This window comes from Schistocerca piceifrons, chromosome 3 (assembly GCF_021461385.2).
Source record: "Schistocerca piceifrons isolate TAMUIC-IGC-003096 chromosome 3, iqSchPice1.1, whole genome shotgun sequence".
NCBI classification, from domain to species: Eukaryota; Metazoa; Arthropoda; class Insecta; order Orthoptera; family Acrididae; genus Schistocerca; species Schistocerca piceifrons.
In genome coordinates, this window is record NC_060140.1 from 572,573,382 (window position 1) to 572,599,873 (window position 26,492).

Consider the following 26,492-nt stretch of genomic DNA (forward strand, 5'->3'; position numbering starts at 1 on the left):
AATTTAAGTTAGGTGAGCATACACTACATTCCTTTGGTTTGAGGAAACCAAAAGAAAACATTTGTCAACACTGTCTCTTGACAAGTGCTTGAACTTGTGCATGCGAAGACCAGACTGACCAGCTTAAATGCTAAATAACACAGAAACGCAATGGCGCAATGTAGCAAATTTTTTCTTAACAATTATTTCTCAGCATTAACCCCCCCCCCCCCCCTCTCCCCTCCCCTCCCCCAGCAACACACCTGTACAAGATTTGCAAACTGTTTCTGACCACCATGTATAATTAATAGATCGTTGCAGTTGTGTGTGACAGATACCTTGAAGTAGGATCTAGTTGTTTCAAAGATCAAATAAGGATAACAATAAATATTGTATTACACCAAAGATTCCGATTTAAAGGAATACTTTGACAATAACAAAGTTGGTTCAATTAGTAGAACCGTTTTGTTGAAACCTATAGGGTTACTTGACAAAAGCAAGGGGGAACTACATACTTACTTGACATAAATGGAACTTGTAACTTTTAAAAAGGAAAGTGTAACAGCTGAGTATTTTAAGTGGCTGGATAATTAATTACTGAAATAAATAAATACAAACAAAGATTATGTTCAAATATATAAATGGAGAAGATAATTTCTCTCATGTAATATTTGATGTTTGAATTAAGATTACTTAAGAAATAGGAACATGCTCCCTTATTTATATAGGACAGCATATGTGAGGGTGCCAAATTTTTGCATAATTAAATTCAAGATTTTCACTTCAGGTGCAAAATTTAGTGTACTCTTGCCATCATATCTAAATGAGCAACCATTTAGTTTATTTATGGGAGGTTAAAGGGAATGTTTAAAATAGTGCACAGATCTACATTTTTTAATATTATATTATATGTTGATACAAATATTTGTTTGCGCTGAACTTTTATGTGTTTGAAGCACTCCTCCGGCAATGTGCGGAATTGAAAGTTCACCAGCGGATGCCTTCAATCACAACAAGTACATTATGGAGCTCTAAACACCACACCCATGTTGAAGGAGTCCCTTTTGAGCATACAACAACAAAAATTACCACGGAAGGGTGTATATAAATAAAAAACACAAAGCTGTAGCATTTAGTTTGTTTCAGTTCAATCCTGACATCCACACAAAGCACATTTCTCTATGATTTTGTAATAAACAGATGAAATACATAATCCAGTGGAACTCATTTATAATATAAAGAAGAATAAGTATTGTGTTCAAAACTGCATCATGAATATTATTTTCTTTTATGAATTTGTCACCCATGAACCCTTTCATGTGCCGACCCAAAAGTTAACTACGAATCTGTATCAAACTGAAATTAAGACTACAAGATGAAAATAACTATGAAGAATGATGAAAGGAATTTAATATGTTACTGTATCGCGAATTTATTATATTTTCATCACCAGAAAGTCTCTCGACTGTGAATGGTGGATGTCACTGAACACTGTTTTCCCTTTTAAGAATGTGACGTTTTTATTTGCAGTCCTCTCCACCAAGCCCATTTACATCACTAGCAACTGGTATGTTGGTAATAGTGTGCTTCCAGGTGTTCTGATGAGTTGTTTCCATTTTGTGTACAATATTTCAATGACCATCCCAGCTTTATTCTCCAGGTGCTGCTTGTTTTGATGTTATGTGCACTCGCTACCTGGACTCAAACTAGTCCAGGCATCAAGTACACATATCAGCAAAATTCACAGCACCTTAATAAGACTGCTGGTTCAGCCATCAAAATATTGTGCATAAAATGGAAACAACCAGGTGTAACACCTGGAAGCACACCATTAATCAATCACTCCATGAAAATCTGAGAGATGACATTTTGTTATTAGAAGGTATGAGGAAGAGTGAAATCATCCACAAGTAAGGAACAATATACTGGCATTCTTACCATGGACATAATGGTAAGATAAAAATGTTGACTTGGTGGAAAGGGGTTCCCTGACTTTGTATCTTGCACACCAAGTAAGGAAGTGCCATATAATAATGTTGGACTTCCCAAAAATGCACTGATGCAGTTTTTCAAAAATACTATGCCTCGAAGTATTATTATAGTCCTTATGAAGATGGAAAACACACCTACCTGTAATAGTTTGTGTAGGAAAGTGTGGTGTATAGCCGCTTCCACCTGAGTCGGGTTATCAATGATAGAACCCAAACCAAAAAACCACTTAGAAGGTGCCTATACTTGAGAATGCTGACAAGATAATGATTCAATGTCCACTCCAATATCTTTCTTGTGTAGCTAGTGGCTAACACTATGGTCCTTCTCCTGTAACGTCTACAGTAATTTTGTCTCCCAAATGGTAGTGATCAGGGCAGGACAAATTTTTTAGTGGCCCTATATGGTGCTGCGAACGGTGCCAAATCCAATTCCCTTGTTATGCTTATCCATTACGGATATTTTAGAACCGTGACTGTATATTAATGTAAATAAGTTATACACAACTGCAACCAGTCACTTTAAAGATTATTATTGAAAAAAGTGACTGGTTGCAGTTGTGTATAACTTATTTACAATTCCCTTGTTGTCCAAAAAAAAGTTTCAATTCCTCTCCTCATAGCTTGGCAGTGACAGAAGGATGAATCCAGGTTGGTGATAGCTTTCATCCCAGAGAAACATTCGACCATCATACGCACTATGTCTCTCTGAAGATAACTACTTCTTATTGGGCCTTTAATTGGTCACTTTCCTCTCTACTAGAAATCCTTTAGATGGTCTCCCATGCTATAGTGGAATTGTTGGTACAATTTATACAGCATTCACAAGTTAATGCCAGAAATATATTTCACTCTCTTTAACAATGTCGTGATATTTTGATTTCCCTACCAAAACAATTACAAAGGGTCTCTGCAGCTGGTTAGCATTGGAAAAATCGTATAGCTGCAAAAATTGCAGAGCTGCACATCTGTCACTCATAGCAGAGCTCACTCCATCATGGAAAGGACACACTTCTTGAATGGTGAGAAGAATCTGGTGTTGATAAGTCAATGGTTTGGTAGAGCACATTTGGTGATCGCCCGCTTCAGATGCTTTCTTTTGAGGATTGCTCAACATTCTGGGTGTAATTAAATCCATAAGTGCAAATCATTGGCTATTCCCACAAAACAGTGTGTCCATGCTGACATGATAGATTAGTAGCAGAAAATGATTGGTGAATGTGAAGTTATTTTACATGTAACACCCTGCCTTAATGTACTTCACACAAAAAACAAACCGAGTCTTTGTGAGGTGGGCAGAATTCTACATCACTTGCCTCTTTAAAAGATTCCATTTGATTATCAACCACGTTAAAGTTGGTTCATAAATAAAAATTGACAAAGAAATGTTTTCACGAGTGAGCTAGGTACATGGTACGACTGCACCAGTCTGTGATAGGGAAAACTACTCACTGAGGTGCAAAGATGTGTGCATGTACAACACCCACTTAAGAGATTAAAGAAGTTGAAGGTTTTCTAAAATTTAAAGATAATGGAGTAACTACTGAAAGGGTTTTGCTCTTACAGTCTTAATGAAAGGGTTTCTACAGTATAAGTCTTTCCGCAGATTTAGTAGTACCAGATATTCTTTCTAATCACTTTCTGATCGCAAAAGGGTGGACCTTCATCAAAACTACCCTCCTTACACTGCATACCACTCAACTGGTTTTAGCACTGTAGTGCCTGTTACAACTGACTAGTTTTTACTGAAAATTTGATGGCATGATCCTATGCAAATGCCTCCTCCTCAGCAACTTCTCGAACAGTTAAACGACGATTTCTACGAATCACAGCATGAACGCTATCCTCATGGCCCCATCATCTGCTGATATGGAAGGACGTCCAGACATGGAATCATCAGAGACCGATATTCTACCCTGTTGAAAACGTTTAAACCACTCATAGAACAGCATGCGACTCATACGTTCCTTCCCATATGCTTGGCCAAGCATTTGAAATCACTCACTCTCTCTCTCTCTCTCTCTCTCTCTCTCTCTCACACACACACACACACACACACACACACACACACACACACATTCTTCTTCAAGCTCCCTCATTGCACTAATCTGACGAGCAGGCTGTACACGTGCTTACTTCAGGAGCTGTGGTTCGCTTGCTAATTGTCTGAGCGATATGAGGCATATGGCAGTTCGTTGTCTCAACATGCAGCTAGGTGCACTCAGTAACCACAACACGTGCTCTCTCTGCTGGATGGTGCACTATTTCAAAAGTTCGGTTTATTTTTGAACACCCCTCTTAGGGCGGAAACCTATTGAATTTTAGAAGCATTATGTTTTCAAGAAGTATAAACAGACACAATAGTTCATTAATTACAGGTGAGAGCTTCAGTATAAAAAAGTCCCATTTTCTGGTAAAATAATATTTTGTAATGCATAAAAGCAACAGTTTAAGAAGTGCAATTATTTATAACATAATGATACTGTCAAAGTAATTGCTGCACCAAGTAACAAGTATAATGATTGACAGTGGTATGTGTTAATTGATATGGTTTGTTGGTTGTTTGTTTGTTTGGTTGTTGGTGTTAAAGGGTTCAAACTTTGAGGTCATCAGTCCCTTCGTTCTACACGTATTGAACCAGAAGTAACGCTTAAAAGAAGGGTACAAAAGGCAAATCCTGGGAAGCCCAATTGTAAGCAAGATACAATAAGAGGGAGCTAAAATTAAGGAAGTGGGAAGGGAGTTACAAGGATAAGGTGGTCAAGCTGCTTGCCCAGAATGCAACTGGAGGTCCCCAGAGCATGATATGTGGTGAGAGGCGCACCCTTTGCACCCCACCAGTACTACTCACTAGCCGGTGCCCCCAAGAAAACGAGCAACACAGACAAGATGATAAAAGTTTAAGAAAGATGAAAAATTAAAAATGGTAAATATAAAAGAACAAGGAGAATAAAAGAGCGGAAAGGGCCTGACCACTGAACAAGGGCTGCCATGGTGACCTTGGCCACAGCAGGCAAGGGCTGCCTCTCGAAACACTAAGGCAGTCCATGAGGCTAAAGTGCCCCACCTCACAGAGATGAATAGAAACCACCTTTGTAGGTGAAACGTAAAATCACATAAACCACTTTGGCATTGTCCACTAGCACCAGAGGTAGTGTGTCAGGAAAATTTGTGCAGTCTACTAGGATGTGGGCCACCATCAGGCGGGCACTACATTGGCAGTAAGGTGGGTCCTCAGGTCAGAGAATGTGGCCATGGGTCAGCCAAGTGTGGCCAATGCATGGCCGACAAAGGACAGTGGATTCCCTGTGGGAAGCATGAAGGGAGGACTGCCACATGGTCGTGGTCTGCTTTACTGCCCTCAGTTTGTTTGGGGAGTCTCAGTTTGTTTGGGGAGTCTCAGTTTGTTTGGGGAGTCCAGGACGAATAATTCAGAGTTCCAGACATCCAATAACTGATGGCGTCGAGTTGACCGAAGATCCAGTTCTTGAACCCCCATTTCCAAACTCAGCATCCTGGTAGGAAACCATGCCAAGCAGTCATCATGTTCATTCCCTGAGATCCCAACATGTCCAGGAGTACAAACAAAAGACAACTGGCCATGCAGCTTGATGGAGGTTAGAGAGAAGATCCTGGATAGTCGTGACTACTGGGTGAAGCAGTGGTCTATAGCCCGAAGGCTGCTCAGGGAGTCGCTGCAGATTAGAAGCACCATGCCAGTGCAAGAAAGAGCTTGGCTAAGGGCTCGTTTGATGGCCACCAATTCAGCAGTGAAGACACTGCATCCTCTTGGCAAGGAGAGTAGTTCACTACACCTTGCATGTGTGTACGCAAAACCAGTTCATCCACTGGCCATCAAGCTGTAAGTGTATACCAATTCCGAACCTGGACATACATCGAGGACAGGCAGGAACAGGTGGAAAAAACACCTACCTGACAAGAGGAGACAGTGGGGGAAATGGAGTTCAGAGCAGAGCAATTGAGACCCCAGTTCTAGGTCTCTGTTGTGGGAAGTGGACCTCCCTACTATGGAGAAGGACATGGTAGTTTGAATGCTTAGAGGAGATGTGAACAAGTATAGCATAACTGAGTAGCTGTTGTTGGCACCTGACCCAAAGTGGAGGAACCCCAGCCTGCATAAGTAAGCTGTTCACAGGGCTAGTTCTAAAGGCTCCTGTTGCTAGTTGGACCACACATTGATTTATTGGCTCTAGGGACTGCAATGGTGAGGGTGATGCCAACCATATGGCAGACTCCCATGATTACGACAGGACATGGATCAGAGCTTTGTAAAGCTGCAGAAGGGTAATGCAGTCTGCATTCCAGCTGAGGCAGTGAAGTGTATTATGGTGTGGACAGCACCTTTGCTTAAGCTGACGAAGATGGGGAAGGCAAGTCAGCCAGGCATCAAGGACAAGCCCCAAAAAGTGGCAAGTCTCCACCACATTGAGTAACTGGTTATTGAGATGAAGTTCTGGTTGTGGATGAACAGTACGACAGTGACAGAAGTGCACAACATCAGTCTCAGTAGCGGAAAACTGAAAGCCGTGCATGATTGCAAATTTTGAATGGCAAGCTGCAGTAAGCATTCAGCAACATCCACACTAGAGGAGAAACAGTAAAAGCAAAAATCGTTGACAGACCAGGAAGGTAATACTGAAAACCTCGCAGCTGCTGCTCGACCATTGATGACCACTAAAAAGAAGGGCACACTTAATATAGAGTGCTGGGGAACAAAATTTCTTTGGATATTGGGAGGGTGGGGGGATACTGTGGGAAGCGTTAACTTGAACATGGAAAGTATGGTGCAACAAGAAGTTCTGGACAAAAATCTGAAGTGGGTCCCAGAAACCTCACTCACGTAAGGCAGCAAGGATGTTATGTCATCAAGTGATGTCATAAGCGTGCATGTCGATGAAGAGGGCAAGAAGGTATTAACGTCAGTCAAAAGTTGTGTGGATGGCAAACTTCAGACAAACCAAATTATCAGCAGTGGAAAGGCCTTGGTGAAAACCGCACTGTTACTGATCCAGAAGGCCCCGAGACTCAAGGAGCCAACACAACCTCCAGGTCATTATGCATTTGAGCAACTTACAGAGAACATTGGTGAGACTAACTGGGCAATAGCTGTCCATCTCTGGGGGAAGCTTCCCAGTTTCACTACTGGGACGATGATGCTCTCCCACCATTGAGATGGGAGCTCACCTTCACTCTGCCATTGAGAGGGGAGCTCACTTTCGCTCTCACTCCATATGCAGTTAAAGATGGTAAGGAGATGACACTGACTATCCACTAAAAGTGATTGAGCATTTGGTTGTGGATGCGGTCTTGTCCTGGGGCTGTATCAGGGCAAAGGGCTAGGGCACTGAATAATTTCCACTCACTGAATGGAGCATTATAGGCTCTAGTGGCCTGTAGTGAAAGATAAAGTGCAGTTGCTCAATCTGCTATTTAAGGACATGAAAGACAGGTTGATAGTTCTCAGACACAAAGGCTTGAACATGATGCAAAGGAAGATGTTCGCGAAGGAGGCGTACATGGTCCAATGGCTGAACCATACCATTCCCAGCTTTCTTGCTTCCTTCATTTTATTAAGTATTGGATCTGGGCATAGAGCCGCTTAAAGGCAATCAGGTGCTCGAATGTCATTGGAGAGACTGCCTATGGTCTCGAATGGCCTCAGCGATTTCCAGATTCCACCAAGGGACAATGACGCTCTCCACAGTTGATGCAGATAGGGAGAGGAGCACTAGGAACATTCGCGTGTAACATTCGCCCTCAATTCCTACAGACTGGGCTGGTGTTGCAACACGAAGACAACATGTGCCAAAATTTAATACATTTTATAGTACTGCTTGGGGGGGAATGGGGGACACATACAGTTTCATGCTGCACCAGTATACCATCATCTTGACCTTTCCAGGCAACAAATTGCCCCCATATGCCCAGATGAAGACTAAAGTAGCAACATTATTGTCCTCTGGCCCCCAATGGACACGATGGACGACGTGTACAGCCCTTTGCTCCAAGTTGGTGTGTTACTCAACATCAGACTGCAGAAGGAGGTCACGATGGAAAATTATGCCTTGAACCATATTTAGACTATTATGGGGAGAGACAGTCATCAGAATGTAGCCCAGTTTGACACAAGCAAGCAACACCAATGACTGGGCAGGGGATGCTGTTTTAATCAAAATTGACGGCATAGCCTGTGAAGGAAACATTTTGGGGTTCCATACCTCTGTGTTGAATGAGTTCTTTCCTTCTGAAGAGACTGCTGGGGCCATGTGACGACCTGTGGGAGTAAAGCTTGATCTACAAGTCATCTGCCAAGGTGCCATCCATACCAAACAGGAGCTATCCCCATGTGTGTCACCCAGCCTCAGCAATGGGTACCTGGCCAGTAATCTGTTTCTCAGAGTCTCCAAGCCCCAGTCATGACAGGCACATACTCCTTGGCATACACTGGGAGGTATCAGCTCAAGCACCAACAGTGCAATCCCTGTGGGGTCAGGTGACTACTATCATGCAGATACTTGACGAACCTCCCACAATGGGATGGCTATCGTGTTGGGTTTTGGGTGTACTAGCTTACTGGAAAGGAAAGGTGCTAAGGTGGAAAGGCACAAAGGTGGGACTCCAGATTGGGCGACCTCCCCTGCACAATCTGCACTTCTGGAAAATTTGGAAAAGTGGTGGCATGTCAACCCAACAATGGGGACCATGTATTTATCAAGGGGGAGGCATAGAAAGTGCTGGGAGTGAAATGGAACACAAGGGTCCTAAATTGTGTACGAGGTCCAAGTGGGGTCTACACCAGAAAGACCATCTGATTGAAAGGCAGAGGGGGAAAGGGATAGTACATGTACAGGGTTGCAACACAGAAAGAGAAATAGTGCTGCAAAGGCCTGTGCCTCTTAGTAGCCCAGCACATTCACACAATAAGAGTTGTGAGCCTTCTAGGGTGGCTCATTGACATACATTGCACTGAAATGTTTCAGATATGAATCATAGCTCCTAAACAACACAAAATATTGTTTAAAATTTGTCTTCTGAAGTTTTTGTAGTTATTCCCAATGGAAGCAGCTTTAAAATATACAGAATTCCCAGAAATAAAGAGTCTAGAGATCCTTTAAATATCTTGATTGGTTTATGAGAGGGGTTGAACATAAGCCAATTGTTGCCCAAAAATCCACAGCTGACAACTGCACACATTACAATTCAATGCTTTTAACAAAGAAAACTCTGACAAATTTTGTGTGTTGCAATATAAGTACTTCTTGCACAAAGAATTGAAATGATTGTCAAAACAGGTTTCTCTGCTATAGTTGAATTTATCTACATTATTCTAATATGATTCCTCCTCTGCCTCCTCTTAAAACATTGCCTCACTGGTAACTTTTATTTGATGCACTGTGCTACCAGTTTACCTTAATGTCTTCAAGAAGCTGCGGGTCTTGCCAATCAGGAACATTCTTATTGGTGTCATCAGTATTAGCTTCTGATTTTTCATCAGGCTGACCATCTGTGCGCTGACCCTTTTCATCCCGAGGCACTATTGGTCCATGGAATGGACACTGAAATGAACGACATTGTTGGGTTAATCAATTATTGGAATAACTGAAATTAACAACTTCAGCAATAGTGTGTATTAGTACACAGAAATGAATAAAGTTAAATGATCAATAAATTTAAAAATGAATGGATGTAAGTAAATGGTAAAAAAAATGCTAAGAGCTCACTGTATTGATTAGCAAATGTCATTTTATAAATAAAACGGAAAAAAAATTAGAATGTCTGGACCAAAGTACCACAGATTGGTACCACCTTCAACTGCTGTCATTCATTCAACAGCAACAAATTCTCTACAAATCGCACTTCAGTAGAACAGCCACAGTGAAATTTTTTGGCTTTTGATGGCATAAAGTTATGCGAAATTTAGTCATCGGTGCTAACACAGTATGATACACATAAATGAATCGTGATCTTATTCAGGGGATTTTGAATGTTGACATAGTTTAACTGACCCAACTACTGCCAGTCAAAATGATGTTTGCAGTATTTCTATAGGTAAACATTTCAGTCTTTTTTTTTTCGTTTTGATTGAGAAAACTCAGAGGACAGGCTTAAAAATAAAGTTAAGTAAATGATCATTATACAGAATAGAGTTTGGTGAGAAAAAATGTGTTGTTCTTGAAGACAGCATTCGCCTGCACACGCCACAATCAACACTCCATACTACAGCAAAATAAGGCTGGAAATTTTTAACAGTTTGAATATCATACAAAACTACTTTCCTTTCTTGTCCACTCAATAGGACAGAAGGTCTCATGTTTTGCAGAAACGAAGAAATTTGCAAAACTTTTTACAGCATATTTGATTAGTAAAGAGATGATCCAAGTGTGGACATTAACACTTTAAAATGGCTACTGGGAGACTGTGTAACAGATAATAGCTGATAAAATAATTTTATAGTTGGCAAAATAATTTTCTTTTGTCAAATATGTCACAGATCTTTACATTAAAACTTTAACCATTTAAATTCTCTTTATGAAAGTATTCTCCTCACTTGAATAAAGTGTTCTACACAGCCCAATTCAGTTGAGGACGTTCAGCAGTTTAAAATAAGTCACAGAACAGACATATCAAAGAAATTTTATTTATAAGGAAGTTTAATGCGCTACATATATAGAGTATTTGTTACTCTTGACCAATTAGAAAACAATAGTTTCATATATCTGCAATAAATGACAATCCTCATTCAAAACTAAAATAGCTGATGATTTTGAAATAGTTGTCTTTTTAACATGTGAGGGAGGAGGGGAACTAGAACTCATGAGGTAAATGTGGAGGTTCTCTTTACTCTATTATATTACAAGAATGGAAATTCAATGCTGGCAATTGTGTATAAACATATGGACCACCAAGAACTCATGCACACATGAATTGTGGGTGGCACATTTAAATATCAGATAACCTTCTGTTCTTTTGGTTTTAGTACAAAGGCACATGCAATATTCTTTACCAAGGCAACACTGCCTGTTGATGTGCTGCTGTCTTAATAAATGGATGTTGGGAGTAGAAACAAGTCAGACAATAGGGAGGGAAAGTGACGTTCTTTTCGAGGAACACCACTGAGTAAATCTAGAGAACCGGCATTTGAAGTTGACTGCACAGCGGTTCTACTGCCACAAATGCATACTTAATGTAAGGACTGTGAAGCTAATATAAAAGAAATTAGGGCTCATACAAAGGTATATGGACAGTCTTTTTCCTCCCACTCTTAGTGTGGAACAGGAAAGGAAACGATTAGTAGTGACACAAGGTACGCTTCACCATGCATCCAAGTGGCATGTAGATATAGCTATGACTACATGGATGCAAGAAGTAGGTAGGGAGGCAAGAGGAAGAAGAGAACATTGAGTTCAGTGGCAGTGGGGAAGCGTTCAGTGGCAGTGGGGAAGCATGGATTAATTTTGGTACCAATAACAAAACTGAAGTGTGCATGGGAGTGAAAGGGAAGGGGGGGGGGGAGGGGGGGAGGGACAGAGAGAGTAAAATATTGGGGCAGGAGAGGATCAGGATTGACAGAGTGTAAGGGTAACAGTCAGAATGTGGTGACTGGACACAGGGACCAGCAGAGGTTCATGCTAGGGACATGCAATAACATTTTTCAACCATACTGCTCATACATGCTGCATCTGGAGGAGGTGGTGGGATAAGAACCAAATGGCATAGGTGTTGAACCAGCTGTTAAAATCTTCCAAGTGCAGTGCGTTTAGCAACTGCATAGCAACAGTATGGTGATGGCCTTCGATGTAGATAGACAGCTGCTTAATTGTCACAGATACGTCAACACCTATACATACATTCTGCAAACCACCATGAAGCACATGGCAGAGGCTACATCACATTGTACCAGTTATAAAACAACGGAAACTCAAGGTAGGAATATCTACAATGTAGGAAAAGATAAATTGCTACTTTCTGTAAAGATAACACGCTAAGTTCCAGACAGGCACAATTAAAAGACACTCACACATCGGCTTTCGGCCACAGCCTTCATTGAAAACAGATAAACACACCATTCGTTCACCAAGCAAGCACACCTCATGCACATGACTGCGGTCATTTGTGTGTGAGATGTGCTTGTTTGTGTGAATGAATGGTGTGTTGTTTTCTTTTCTTGATGAAGGCTGTGGCCGAAAGCTTATGTGTAAGTATCTTTTAATTGTGCCTGTCTGCAACTTAGTGTGTTATTTTTGTGGTAATTAGCAACCTATAATTTCCTACACTGCTGTACCAGTTATAAAGTTTTGTTGAAATCCATTTATGTATGGAGCATGGGGAGAAAGTTCAAAATGCCTGTGTGCAGGCTGTGATTAATCTGATCTTGACCTCACAATTGTAGAGGGATGTGTATATTCCTAGACTCCTCATTTATAGCCAGTTCTTGAATCTTTGTAAGCAGGTTTTCTTGCGATAGTTTATGTCTGTCTTCAAGTGGCAACCAGTTCTTTCAACATCTCTATAACACTCTCCCACACATCACACACACCTGTGACCATTCATGCTGCCCTTCTCTGTATACAATAAATATCCCCTGTTAGTCCTATTTAGTAGGGATACTACACACTTGAGCAATATTCTAGGATGAATCACAAGAGTGATTTGTAGTAAGCAATCTCCTTTGTAGGCTAATTGCATTTACCCAGTGTTCTGTCAATAAACTGAAGTTTACCACATGCCTTACCCATGAGGGAGCCTATGTGATCATTTCCATTTCAGGCCCCACGAAGTGTTACACCCTGCTATTTGTATTAGTTAACCGATTCCAACTGCGACTCACTGATACTGTAGTCATAAGATACCATATTGTTTTCATTCTGTGAAGTGCACAATTTAACATTTCTGAACATTTAAAGCAAGTTGCCAATCTTTGCATTGCTTTGAAATCTTATCGAGATCTGACAATATTTGTGCAGCTTCTTTTAGATTGTACTTCACTGTACTGCACTTCACTGCAAAAAGTCTGCAGTTACTATCAATACTGCCCACAAAGTCATTAACATACAACAGGAATAGTAGGGGACTACTTCACATCCCTGGGGTACACCTGAAGTCATGTCTACATTTGTCAATGACTCTCCATCAAAGACAACTAGCTGCATCCTTCCTATGAAAAAAGTTCACAATCCCATCCCAAATTTCGTTTGATACCCCATACAACTGTACTTTTCATAATGAATGCAGATATGGTACTGAGTCATATGTTTTTCAGAAACTGAGAAATACTGCATCTACTTGACTGCCTTGATCCACTGTTTTCGGTATGTCATGTAAGGAAAATCCAAGTTGGGTTTCACATGATCTATGTTTTTGAAATCCGTGCTGGTTGGCATGGATGATGGAATGTCTGAATGGATGATGGAATGCTACACTGCTGGAGAGGAACAGAAGGCATAATCTTGAATAGGTCATCCCTCATATCAGTGGGCAATGAGATTGAGACAATATATCTGGCAAAGAGCATGGTCAAACAATGGAAAGTCCTAGATGGAATGTAACAATATTATGAAACGGATAGTTGCTACTCACCATATAGTAGAGATGCTCAGTCGCAGATAGGCACAACAAAAAGACTGTCAGAAAGTGAGTTTTCGGCCAACAACAAGGCCTGTGTCGAAAGTAGACAAAATACACACACACACACACACACACACACACACACACACACGTGACAAAAGTCTCTGGCAGCTGAAGCCAGACTGTGAGCAGCAGCGCTTGATGGGAGAGGCAACTGGATGGGGGTAAGGAGGAGCCTGGGGTGGGGAGGGCAAAGGATAGCAGCTTAGGAGTTGGGGATGGTAAAATGCTGTTAGTGGGAGCTTGCAGGGATGAGGCGGAGAGTAGGGTGCTAGATGTATTGATGTATTGGGGAGGTTAGATGGAGGGAGGGGGAGAGAGGGAGGGTAGCAGAAAATGAGAGAAGTAAGAAGACTGGTTGCATCAGTGGAATGGAGGGCTGTGTAGTGCTGGACTGGGAACAGGGAAGGGGCTAGATGGGTAAAGACAAAGACTAACGAAAGCTGAGGCCAGGATGGTTATGGGAGCATAGGCTGTATTTCAGGGAGAGTTCCCACCCGCACAGTTCAGGAAAGCTGGTGTTGGTGGGAAGGATCCAGACAGCACAGGCTGTGAAGTCTCACTGAAATGAAAAACATTGTCCTGAGTGGAGTGCCCAGCAATAGGGTCGTCCAGTTGTTTCTTGGCCACTGTCTCTCAGTGGCCATTCATGCGGACAGACAGCTTGTTGGTTTTCATGCCCATGTAGAATGTAGAACAGTGGTTGCAGCTTAGCTTGTAGACCACATGACTGGTTTCACAGGCAGCTCTGCCTTTGACAGGATAGGTAATGTTTGTGAAAGGGCATGGTTGAGGATATCGACACATGGGCGAAAAAGCATGTTAAAGACAGTACTGATCAGCAGCCTGTCAGCAAAAGAAGTTTTATTTGGGTGATGGTAAGAAATGATGTGGAAGATCTGTTTATGGACAAGTGGCCACAAATTTGTCTGCAAAAGCTCTGATGAAGTCATTAGTATATTGGATTAACTCCTGTTTACTACTGCAGAAGTGGCTTCCAAAGTAGCATCAGTTGATGGGGAAACACTGTTTGATGTCAAAAAGGTGATAGCTATAAAAATGGAGGTATTACTGGTATAAGTGTCTTTGACACAGAAAAAGAGGTGGCACCGATTTGCATACTGACACAATGAAAAGATCGCTAACCGTTTAAATTTTTGTACAAAAAAATCCTCCTTCAGAAATAGAACACACACACACACACACACACACACACACACACACACACACTGTTCACAGTGACTAGAGACAGAAGTGCACACAGTTCCATTTTCATCACTAAACTTCCTAAGTACCTAGGAGATGTCACTTGTTCTAAGAGCTTTCCTCCCAATGCTAAATACTATTCACTTTGGTGTATCATGCATTTTTCTTCGTTCCACATTCTTTTCTCACTTTTACAACCTTTAAAACATACACTGTAATTCTTCCTCTGATTCTGGCACACTTGCTTCATCACCTGCACACTTACTCATTTTTATCATTTCATCTCCTGCTTTTCTTAACACTTCAAAATTAATTTCTAAGAATACTGATTGAAAAGTATTTGTAATAAACATTTCCTTATCTAATTCCACTTAAAATACTTTTCTCACCTGGTTCTTCCTTGTCAATCTTGGCACCAGTTTTTGTCTTGTGTATAGTCCTTTTATCAGTCTTTTAGCCTTTCATTTTACATCTCTCAAGGTTTTCCGGAGGATACATGAATACTTCTTCACAACTAACAAGCTAGTTTTACATATTCTTGATAATTCATAGCACCCTTTATCCTACGAGTCTCAAACATCAAATAGTTCCCTCCCACTTCCTGAATCCAAACTAGACCTCAATCAATGTAGTTCAGTTTGTGAAGCTTGGTAAGCACAAAAACAATGGGTGTATGTGGGGGTTCTCAGACTGTGAAGGGAGATGAATTAAGCACATTAGCCTTTGCCAACTATCTTGCAGAAAATAATTACACAGTAGGCAATATAGAAAACAATCTACAGATCTTATACCTCACAGTTAAGGGTGGCACAATGAATGTTGTAGAGAAGATTGAAATACATATACGTAAGAACACTTTTCCCAATCTCATTTTGAATCAACAAACAGAATCATCCAACACCCCCACATCTAATATCTGAGAGGTCCTCTCTTTGTTTAAACCAGCATAACATTCATATAGTTTGAAATATGCTGTAGTACTTTAAAACTGGTTTTATAAAAATATTATTCACCGATCTTGTATAAACGCAGTTTAAATTATTTATATCTTCATTGTTAAATTAAAACTTAAATTATATTCATAGTCAGGTGTACTCAAACATAACTATTTATAATGTAAAGTGCAGCTATAGGTTCAATATTCAAACCTAGCTTTAGCACTATAATAGAAAACTTATCTTATTGTGCCTATGTACTGTAGACAGTACTTGGTATTGTTTATATATAACCTTTGCATATGTAATTCTAACCTTTCAGTACATTGCTAGAAAAACATATTTTACTGTACTCATACACTACCACACCACAAGTAACCTAACATCTTTATCACTGTTAACGCCTTTGAAAATACTGTTTATGTTATGTGAAGCTGGATCATGGTCTGTAAATGTTTAGGGTGTGTGTTGCCATTAAACAGAGAATGGTGTCATATAAAGTGTATTCCAGTGAACTGAACAGCGTTCACATAGTACACGTCCACAAGCATGTAGATTTTGTAATTCATAACAAAAACACAGTGATTTCATCAATCAGAATCACACACCACATACGTTTTTGCAACATTTCACACTACAATAATTCTAAAAGCCCTTACATAAATGTTTTGATAGATATCAAAAGATCAAAATCTGTAGTAAATTTTACTAAACAGTGAATAAAAACTATCCTATCACAGCAAACCAATAACAAATGCAAAATGAGGCCCCAGTAAGAAAACAACGAAGCCTGTAACAACCATCTGAAGATGGATTTGTAAGAAATCAAACTGGTCATGGTCTGATTCAAATCAATCTTTTTAAACCATACTTGTGGCTTGTTGCTGTTCCAATTATAAACCTTGCAAGCATTACAGTCATGGTTCTCAAAATGTCAATTTTCAACAAAATAATGTTTCATAATGGAATCTTGAAATCAATGGGATGAGATTTGAGGAAGGAAGGGGGAGCTCAAATGGAACTGTGAAATTTCTGGTAAGAGCCAGTGGGTGCTCAGGGACGGGAAAGGGGGGTTGAGGGGTGGGGAGATATCACATATGAATATGGACTGGAACTGTGTAATACATGGATCAATCTGTGTTTTGGATTGACTATTGTCAGTAAGTGAGTGGTGCAGAAATATTTTCACTGAAGGAAACAAAGGAAAGAAGAGTCTGAACAACACACCACGACTAAACTAGGTTTTTGGGACTAAAGGTAAGTCTTTTTTTAGAGGATTGAAACTTTTGAAGTGGTCAGCTTTTTAGAGGATAGTACTTGGGGAGTGATGGGAGTGACAAGAGGTTTCTAGGTATGTGGAAGATAGATTATGTCATCAAAGGGGGGGGGGGTCTTAAACATAGACGAAATTGGCAAAGAAGGGGGGTGGGGTGGGGGGGTGGAGGGGGAGGTCGGATGACGAGAAATGACTGATTCTATTGAGGATGGTGGTATCCTGTGGCAGGAATCAAATACAGAGCAGTTTTGCATTCTACTGCATATTACCATATTGTAATATCACATTAAATTCTTGAAAATCCCAAAGGAAAAATTCAGATTTAGAGATAATGGATTTAACAAAGCTGTATCAAAGTGGGGTTAATTATAATTTATTGACGAAATTAACCTTGTATCTATCTCTTCTTGGACAGAGCTTTCCACTGGGAAGGGGTGCTCTGCAAGCCCATTTCACAGGTTCATACTTTCCTGTGAACTCTATTACACGTGTACGTAAGGTGGCAGCACCATCTGGCACTGGTATCTCTTCGAGTTCATCAGTTGAAGTTGCTGACCAAAATCTTGCTCCATCTGGTTTCACACTAAACAAAAAGGTTTCTAATTAGTTCATACTCACTAACACACACAGAACATATTAATTTGTTTATTTATTTATTTATTTTTATTTTCTTCAATATATCTTTTTAGTGGATTATTTGTACACATAATATTAATTTATAATTACAATAATTATTAAGTGAACTATATGACAAACACAATCAAAGTGAATAATTATATAGAGTGATATAACAATTACATAATGAACAAAATTTGGCAAATCAGGCTTACTTGTGAGGCTCCACAAATACAGAGATAATGTCTCTGAAGTGCATGCAGGGAAAATTATCTATGGGGAAGGGCTGTTCTGTTTTGGAGTGACAGGGAACATCATCTGTGTAAACTAGGCAGTCACAGTACACACAATGGTGTATGTGCTAGTAATGACACTGCATCAGGCAAAAGAGCTGACACCACCGTATCTGTTTCTTTCCACAATATGAATGGGTTTATAATGTGTTCTAGGGGAATGCCATGTGAACAGATAGTAAGAATCATTACCTATGCTCAATCCGGTCCCAGAGTCATCCATAGTGCGCAAGGCAATGCATTCAACAAGCCACGCAGTGGCTTCATGTAAGAGGAATGTATCTTGCTGGTTGCTGGGCATCAACAACTACTCCTCAAAGCTAATAATGGAGCATACACTAATTACAAAACCGTCCACCCCAATAAAAGATGATGACTGGAAAAGGAGAACAGTTCAAATTTAAAGTCGCACTGATGTCATTAAAGACAAAATGAGATCAAGAATGAAGGGAGACAGAAGTAGTCATGACCTCCTTTTAAAACCGTTGTAGTATTTGCCTGAAGTGACTACAGAAACTATGGAAAATTTAACTCCTGGCATTTTGATGGGTATTTTACTAAACTATCCTATTTGAAGCAAACAAATAACAAATGCAAAATGAGGCCCCAGTAAGAAAGCAGCACATCTACGTCTATCTATCTATATCCGAATCCCGCTCCAGCTACTGCCGGGTCTGGGTGCTGACGAGTCCTCTCCATTTGGCTTGGTCCTCCAACCACTTTTCATCCTCCACTTGCTGCCAGGTCACACCTCTCCTTTCTACAGATATTCTCACTCCCATTTTCCACTGTGTTCTTGGGCGCCCTCTATGTCTTTTCCCATCCATCTTTAGTTCTTCCATAATTTTGGGGAGTCTCTGCCCATGTATACTCTTAACACATCAAAGTACACCACTTAATTTGTGAGTTGATACAGCATCTCGTAAGTGACTTATTCTGAATTTCCTCTGTGCTCTTTAAACTCCTAAATTTCATGCACGTTTGTGTATTTATCAGGCACAGTTCTTTTATTTCAATAACCATCTACGATGTTTCCACCATCTTTACTGCTGTGTTCAGATGCAAGCTGATTTGGCAACCCTTCACTCACAGCTCCATACGGTACTGGTTTTGGTCAACCTGCTTGCAGCTGTTGCCAATCAGCATCACTATGAGGGGTGCCACACATGGTGATCCAAAGGATGTCCAGCACATCCCACATGTCCCCCGATCGGTCCACTATTGCGGCCATACTGGGTACTGCTTGCACTGAGGCTGACCCCTCACCCATAATCGAGTGGGATGTCATCCAACGACATGTCAGGCAGTGAAAGACTTCCTGGAGGGCTGATCAGAGGGCCTCCCTGGTTTGTCTGACGAAATGGTTTTAGGTGGTGTCTGTGTCTGATCAACATCCTGCACCAGATGCAGTCGCTTGCCCCATTTAAGCAGAAGCCTCTCGGTCTGCAAGATCTAGGCAGTCACAAAGGGTGGGATTACCGATAGTTGGAAGCTCCAACATTTGGCATCTAATGGGGCTTCTTAAGTATGTATACCAGGAGGAGACATTCTAGGTGTGGAATGTATGTTTCTGAGAACTATAAAGAGGACAGGGTGCAGGTAACTTCAGTTGGGGGGCTGATGTTAGTACTAATGACGTGTGTGGCTTTGAATCAGAAGAGATTTGCTTTGAATCAGAAGAGATTCTCTTTGGTTTCTTGCAGCTAACAGAAGAGGTACAGACTGTCAGTCTTGCTTGTGAGATGAAGGTGGAGCTCACTATCTACAGCACTGTCAACAGGACTGACTGTGGAGCTTTGATATAGACCCAAGTGGTGGGTCTGAATCAGAGGCTCAGACGGTTCTGTGACCATATACGCTTCAGATTCCTTGAGTCGTGCCAGGGTTCCACCACAGATAGGAAGGTGCTAAATGGGTAGAGGGGGCTGTGGGGAGGATCTCAAGAAACTACAGCAAGGACACAGTCTAAAAGGGTGCAGGATGAGTGTAGATCTAGCAACAATCAGTACTGCAGTTGTAAATTGTTGCAGCTATGATGGGAAAGAACCAGAGTCCCACATGCTAACAGAAGCGACTGAGGCTCAAATTGTTATAGGTATGCAAAGATGGCTAAGGCCAGAGATAATATCAGCTGAAATTTTTACAAAGAACCCATCAGTGTTCAGAAAGGATAGATTAACTACAGCTGTTGGTGAAATATTTATTGCTGTCAGAAGTAGTTCATCTTGTAGTGAAATTGAAGTAGATAGTTCCCCAGCTGAGACAACAAAGTTGCTGAACAGTTACAAAAAAAATTAGTCTCATTTCAAATAGATCCACCACTCATACAATAGACACTATGCGATCAAAAGTATCCAGACACCTCAAAAACATAAGTTTTTCATATTGGGTGCATTGTGCTGTCACCTACTGCCAGGTACTCCATATCAGCAACCTCAGTAGTCATTAGACATAATGAGAGAGGAGAATTGGGCCCTCCGCGGAACTTACGGACTTCGAATATGGTCAGGTGATTGGGTGTCACTTGTGTCATTTGTCTGTATGCGAGATTTCCACACTCCAGCACATCCCTAGGTCCACTGTTTCCGATGTGATAGTGAAGTGTAAATGTGAAGGGACACATACAGCACAAAAGTGTACAGGCCGACCTCATTTGTTGACTGACAGAGACCACCGACAGTTGAAGAGGGTCGTAATGTGTAATAGGCAGACATCTATCCAGACCATCACACAGGATTTCCAAACTGCATCAGGATCCACTGCAAGTACGATGACAGATAGGCAGGAGGTGAGAAAACTTGGATTTCATGGTCGAGTGGCTATTCATAAGCCACACATCACGCCTGTAAATGCCAAAGGACACCTTGCTTGGTGTAAGGAGAGTAAACATTGGATGATTGAACAATGGAAAAACGTTATGTGGAGTGACAATTCACAGTACACAATGTGGCGATCTGATGGCAGGCTGTGGGTATGGCGAATGCCCAGTGAACGTCATCTGCCAGCATGTGTAGTGTCAACAGTAAAATTCAGAGGTGGTGGTGGTGTTACGGTGTGGTCGTGTTTGTAATGGAGGAAGCTTGCACCCCCTTGTTGTTTTGCATGGCACTACCACAGCACAGGCCTACACTGATGTTTTAAGTACCTTCTTGCTTCCCACTGTTGAAGAGCAATTCGGGGGTGGGGACTGCATCTTTCAACATGATGGAGCACCTGTTCATAAAGCATGGCCTGTGGCGGAGTTGATGCACGATAATAGGGCTGGCCTGCACAGAGTCCTGACCTGAATCCTATAGGATACCTTTGGGAAGTCTCGGAACGCCGACTTTGTGCCAGGCCTCACAGACTGACATCGACACCTCTCCTCAGTGCAGCACTCTGTGAAGAATGGGCTGCCATTCCCCAAGAAACCTTCCAGCACCTGCTTGAATGTATGCCTGTGAGAGCAGAAGCTGTCATCAAGGCTAAGGGTGGGCCAACGCCATACTGAATTCCAGCATTACCGATGGAGGGCGCCACAAACTTGCAAGTCATTTTCAACCCGTGTCCGGATACTTTTGATCACATAGTGTACTTCGTGGTAGCTTCAATCTATCCTCCATATGTTGGCAAAAATACATGTTTGAAGTCAATGGCAGACAAAAAATGTCTGAAATTGTACAAAATGGGTTTTGCAAGAATCATTTTGAACAATTAGTTCAGGAGCCCATCTGAAGCATAAATGGCTGCAAAAACATACTTGATCTCTTTACAACAAATAATCTTGAGCAAATAGGTAGCACCATTACTGTATGGATTAGTGACCACAAGGTCACTGTAACGAGATTGAATATCATAACATGCAAACACACCAACAATCAATGGGAAATATATCTGTTTACAAAAAGCAGATAAAAATTCTGCTTGATGCCTTCCTAAGAGATGATCTCCATTCTTTCTTAACTAACAATACAGCATGGACCACATGTGTCTGAATTCAAAGGAATAGTGCTGACAGCAACAGAATTACTTATAACAAATAAATTAATAAGAGATGGTACTGATCCCCCATGGTACACAAAACAGATCGTTACACTGTTGCAGAAGCAATGGAAAAAGCATGCCAAATTTAAAGGAATGGAAAATCCTCAAGATTGGCCGAGTTTTACAGAAGACAAAATTTAGCATGGATTTCAGTGTGAGATGCTTTTAATAGTTTCCACAATGAAACTGTCTCAAAATATGGAGCCACAGAGATTCCCATCATGTATAAAGTACACCAGGGGCAAGACACAACCCAGGAGTACATATCCTTGGTGTAAAAAATAGCTCAAGTCACTTAATAAAGGCAATTATACCAGTACAGATTGTATATCAATTAGATTTATTTCAGAGTATCTGATATAATTCACAACCAGTCACTGTCAAAGGTCCATACCTAAAGACTGGAAAGTTGCACAGGTCACATCAATAGTCAAGAAACAAAACAGGAGTAGTCCACTGAATTACAGACCCTTATCATTAATGTTGATTTGCAGTAGGATTTAGGAACATACAATGTTTCTAGAATGAAATTTTCACTCTACAGTTGAGTGTGCACCGATATGAAACTTCCTGGCAGATTAAAACTGTGTCCCGGACAGAGAGTCGAACTCGGGACCTTGGCCTTTCGCGGGCAAGTGCTCTACCAACTGAGCTACCCAAGCATGACTCATGCCCCAACCTCACAGCTTTAATTCCGCCAGTACTTCGTCTCTTACCTTCCAAACTTCACAGAAGCTCTCCTGCGAACTCTCCCGAGTTCGACTCTTGGTCCGGCACACAGTTTTAATCTGCCAGGAAGTTTCAACACACAATGTGTTCGAACATTATGAATTACCTCAAAGATAATGATTTATTGACATAATAAACATGGATTTATAAAATATTATTCTTCTGAAACACAAGGAGCTCTTATTTCTCATGAATGTGTGCTTCAACACAGGATGTCAAACTGATTTCATATTTTTAGATTTCCAGAAAGCTTTTGACACCATTCATCACAAGTGAATTCCAATCAAACTGCGTGCTTACAAAGTAATATCTCAGATATGAGACTGGATTCATCATTTCCTGTCAAAAAGGTCACAGTTCACAGTAAGCAACAGAAAGTCATCAAGTAAAACAGACGTAATATCTGGTGTTCCCCAAGGAAGTGTTATAGGTCATCTGCTGTCCCTGATTTATATAATTGGTTTAGGAGATGACCTGAGCAGCCCTCCTCGGTTGTTTGCAGGTGATACTGTCATTTACCATCTTCTAAAGTCATCATGTGAGAGCCAGCCATGATAAAACTCTTCTATCTGGTGTGCAAGATGTATGAAACAGGTTATATACCCTCAGACTTCACAAAGAATATTGCAACTTCAAATACAAAGGAAGCAGGTGCTGACGTCATGGTTGCAAAATACACGAATTCTTTACAGAAGAATGGTAAAGCTGGTAGAAGCCAACCTCAGGGAAGATCACTTTGGACTCCGGAGAAATGTAAAAATACGCGAGGCAATACTGACCCTACAACTTTTCTTAGAAGATAGATAAAGGGAAGGAAACCTATGTTTATAGCAGTTTTAGACTTAGAGAAAGCTCAGTTATAAGAATTGAGGGGCACGAAAGGGAAGCAATGGTTGAGGAGGGAGTGAGACAGGATTGTAGCCTACACCAACATTATTCAATCTTTGCACTGAATAAGCAGAAAAGGAAATCTAAGAAAAATTTGGAGTAGGAATTAAAGTTCAGGGAGAAGAAATAAAAACTTTGAGGTTTGCTAATGACATTTTAATCCTGTCAGAGACAGGAAAGGACTTGGATGAGAAGCTGAACAGAATGGACAGTGTCTGAAAGGAGATTATAAGAAGAACATCGGCAAAAGCAAATCAGATACTGGATGTAGTCAAATTAAATCAGGTGATGCTCAGGGAATTAGATTAGGAAATGAGACACTTCAAACAGTAGATAAGTTTTGATATTTTTTGACAGCAATAACCGATGATGGCCGAAGTAGAAAGGCTATAAAATGCAGACTGGCAGTGGCAAGAAAAGCATTTCTGGAAAGAGAAATTTATTAACCTCGAATATAGATTGCAGTGTTAGGAAGTCTCTCCTGAAAGTATTTGTATGGAGTGTAGCCAAGTACGGAAGTGAAACATGGGTGATAAAAAGTTTCAATAAGAAGCTAATAGAAGCTTTTGAAAAGTGGTGTTACAGAAGAACGCTGAAGATTAGATGGGTCAATCATGTAACTAATGAGGAGATTATGAGCAGAATGTGGAGAAAAGAAATTTGTGGCACAAACTGACTAGAAGAAGGGATTGGTTGACAAGACACATTCTGAGACGTCAAGGGATCACCAGTATAGTACTGGAGGGAACTGTGAGGGGTAAAAATCATAGAGGAATACCAAGAGATGTAGATTGCAGTAGTTATTCACAAAAGAAGGCTTGCACAGATAGAATACCATGAAGAGCTGCATCAAACCAGTCTAAACAAAGTCATCAAATGATCAAAATCAATTGCAAAATGATTTAGACAACAAATCTATATGGCACGAAAAAGTTGCAACTGATTCATACATATCTAGAAACTGTGAATTTAACTATGTATTTAGGGATTAAAATCATGAATACCTTAAACTAGAAAGATACACAGATAATGTTGTGGGGAAATCTATATGGTATGAAAAAGTTGCAACTAACTCTAAACACAATAAATCATACACATCGAGAAACTGTGAATTTAACTAAGTATTTAGAGATTAAAATCAAGAATACCTTAAACTGGAATGATACACAGATAATGTTGTGGGGAAAGCATAACGAAGACTGGGATTTATTGGCAGAATGCTTAGAAAAAGCAACAAGTCTACTAAAGAGATTGCCTACACTACATCTGTCTGGCCTTGTCTGGAGTACTGCTGTGCAGTGTGAGATCCACATGAGATAGAAAAAGTTCAAAGAAGGGCAGCTCATTTTGTATTATCCTAAGATAGGGGAGAGAGTTCCACGGATACAACACGTGAATTGGGGTGGCAATCGTTAAAACAGCAATATCTCCTCATCAAATTTCAGTAACTAACTTTCTCCTCTGAATGAGAAAATATCTTCTTGGTGCTGACCTACATATGAAGAAATTATCATAATAAGTTACCTGGAAAAAAAATTAGTCATCCCTTGAGGAATCAATATAGGCATCATTTAATACCATGTAATTCTGCCCCTGGGCTTGTCCACCACCTTGATTTGTATAGGAAATGAGTGCACAAGGTTGTGCAATCACATCACATCACATCACATCACATCCAAGTTAGACCACTCCTTGAGGACTTCATTGTGCACTTCCACCAAATTGCGGGGATACTGCTGCCAGAGTTTTACCTGCTGTTCCAACATTTCCCACCAATTATCTACAGGGTTGTAGTCAGGTGATTTTTGCAGGCCAATTCAGATGTAATAGGGTGGGGGAGTGTTAAGAAAACCATTCATACATTCATGCAGCCCAATGGATTTTGTTGCTGTCATCTTTATGTGCCCATGTGAGCAATGGCCTCTCCCGAAGTGACCGACTCCAAATGTTCATTGCATGCAGTTCCCATTGCAATGTTCTCTCACTAACAGTTTGGGATGATCTTTACTCACTGCCAGCAGCAGTTCCCTCCAGGTTTGGAAGTGATTTTGATTCACAAGCTGTGAAATTCATCTCCAGTTGATCTCAGTCAGCATCTTTTTCCAACTAGATTCTGACGTCATGTTTTGTAGTCACACGTGTTACACTACTGCTTGTAGACACACTGAACAGTCCACAGAAAAACACCACAAAATCCAGCAACTTCACACACCACATGGCCACCGGTGTGGCCAACACGATTGCACTTTTTGGTCACTCTGTCGCATCCTTCCAGTCAGCCATGTTTATGTGCAACATCCACATGAAAAATGAATGTCCACTTGAAACATACATGTTTCACTGGTCACTACCGTAAGTGACTCGATTGCTGCACCATCTGTAAAGGCTTGATGATTCTTCTGTGGGTGCACAATCGGGTGACTACTTCTACTTTTTTCCCAGTGAACTTAAAGTAAGACAAATCAGCACTAGCATGGAAAATTTAGCTGTTAATTTTTCCTGAATGCTGTTTATGAGAGTGGAATGATAGAGAAATAGCTTGAAGGTGCTCTGATGAGCCCTCTGCCAGGTTTTTAATTGTGAATTACAGAGTTAATCATTTAGATGCAGATGTAATCTGATTAATGGTGTACAAATTCTAGTGGGAGTGCCTCTTGACTTTTTCCCTGTCAACAGAAATGAAATATTTCTACGGCATTATTGGCCGGACAACCCCGTCTAGGATTATTTGGTCACCTAAGGCAAGTATTTCTATTTGATGCCAATTGAGCGACCCAAGTTTCAATGAGAATGATGAAATGATTAGGATAACACAACACCCAATCCCTGAGCTACGAAATTATCTGACCCAGTCGGGAATTGAACCCTGGATCCCACAATCTAGAAGCAGCAACATTAACAACTAGTCTAAGAG

General features: G+C 40.8%; 1 protein-coding gene across 4 annotated transcripts in view; it reads right to left on the reverse strand.

The window, feature by feature from the left end:
• The window catches only part of LOC124790151 (UV-stimulated scaffold protein A-like), a 125,811-nt gene that overhangs the window by 18,128 nt on the left and 81,191 nt on the right, over window positions 1-26,492 (reverse strand). For all 4 annotated transcript variants that reach the window (XM_047257742.1, XM_047257746.1, XM_047257745.1 and 1 more), the window contains 2 exons: window positions 17,421-17,613; window positions 9,398-9,544 (listed from right to left, as the gene is read on the reverse strand). In XM_047257742.1, coding sequence (XP_047113698.1) covers window positions 9,398-9,544; window positions 17,421-17,613 — 340 coding nt within the window. The remainder of the gene's footprint in view (window positions 1-9,397; window positions 9,545-17,420; window positions 17,614-26,492) is intronic.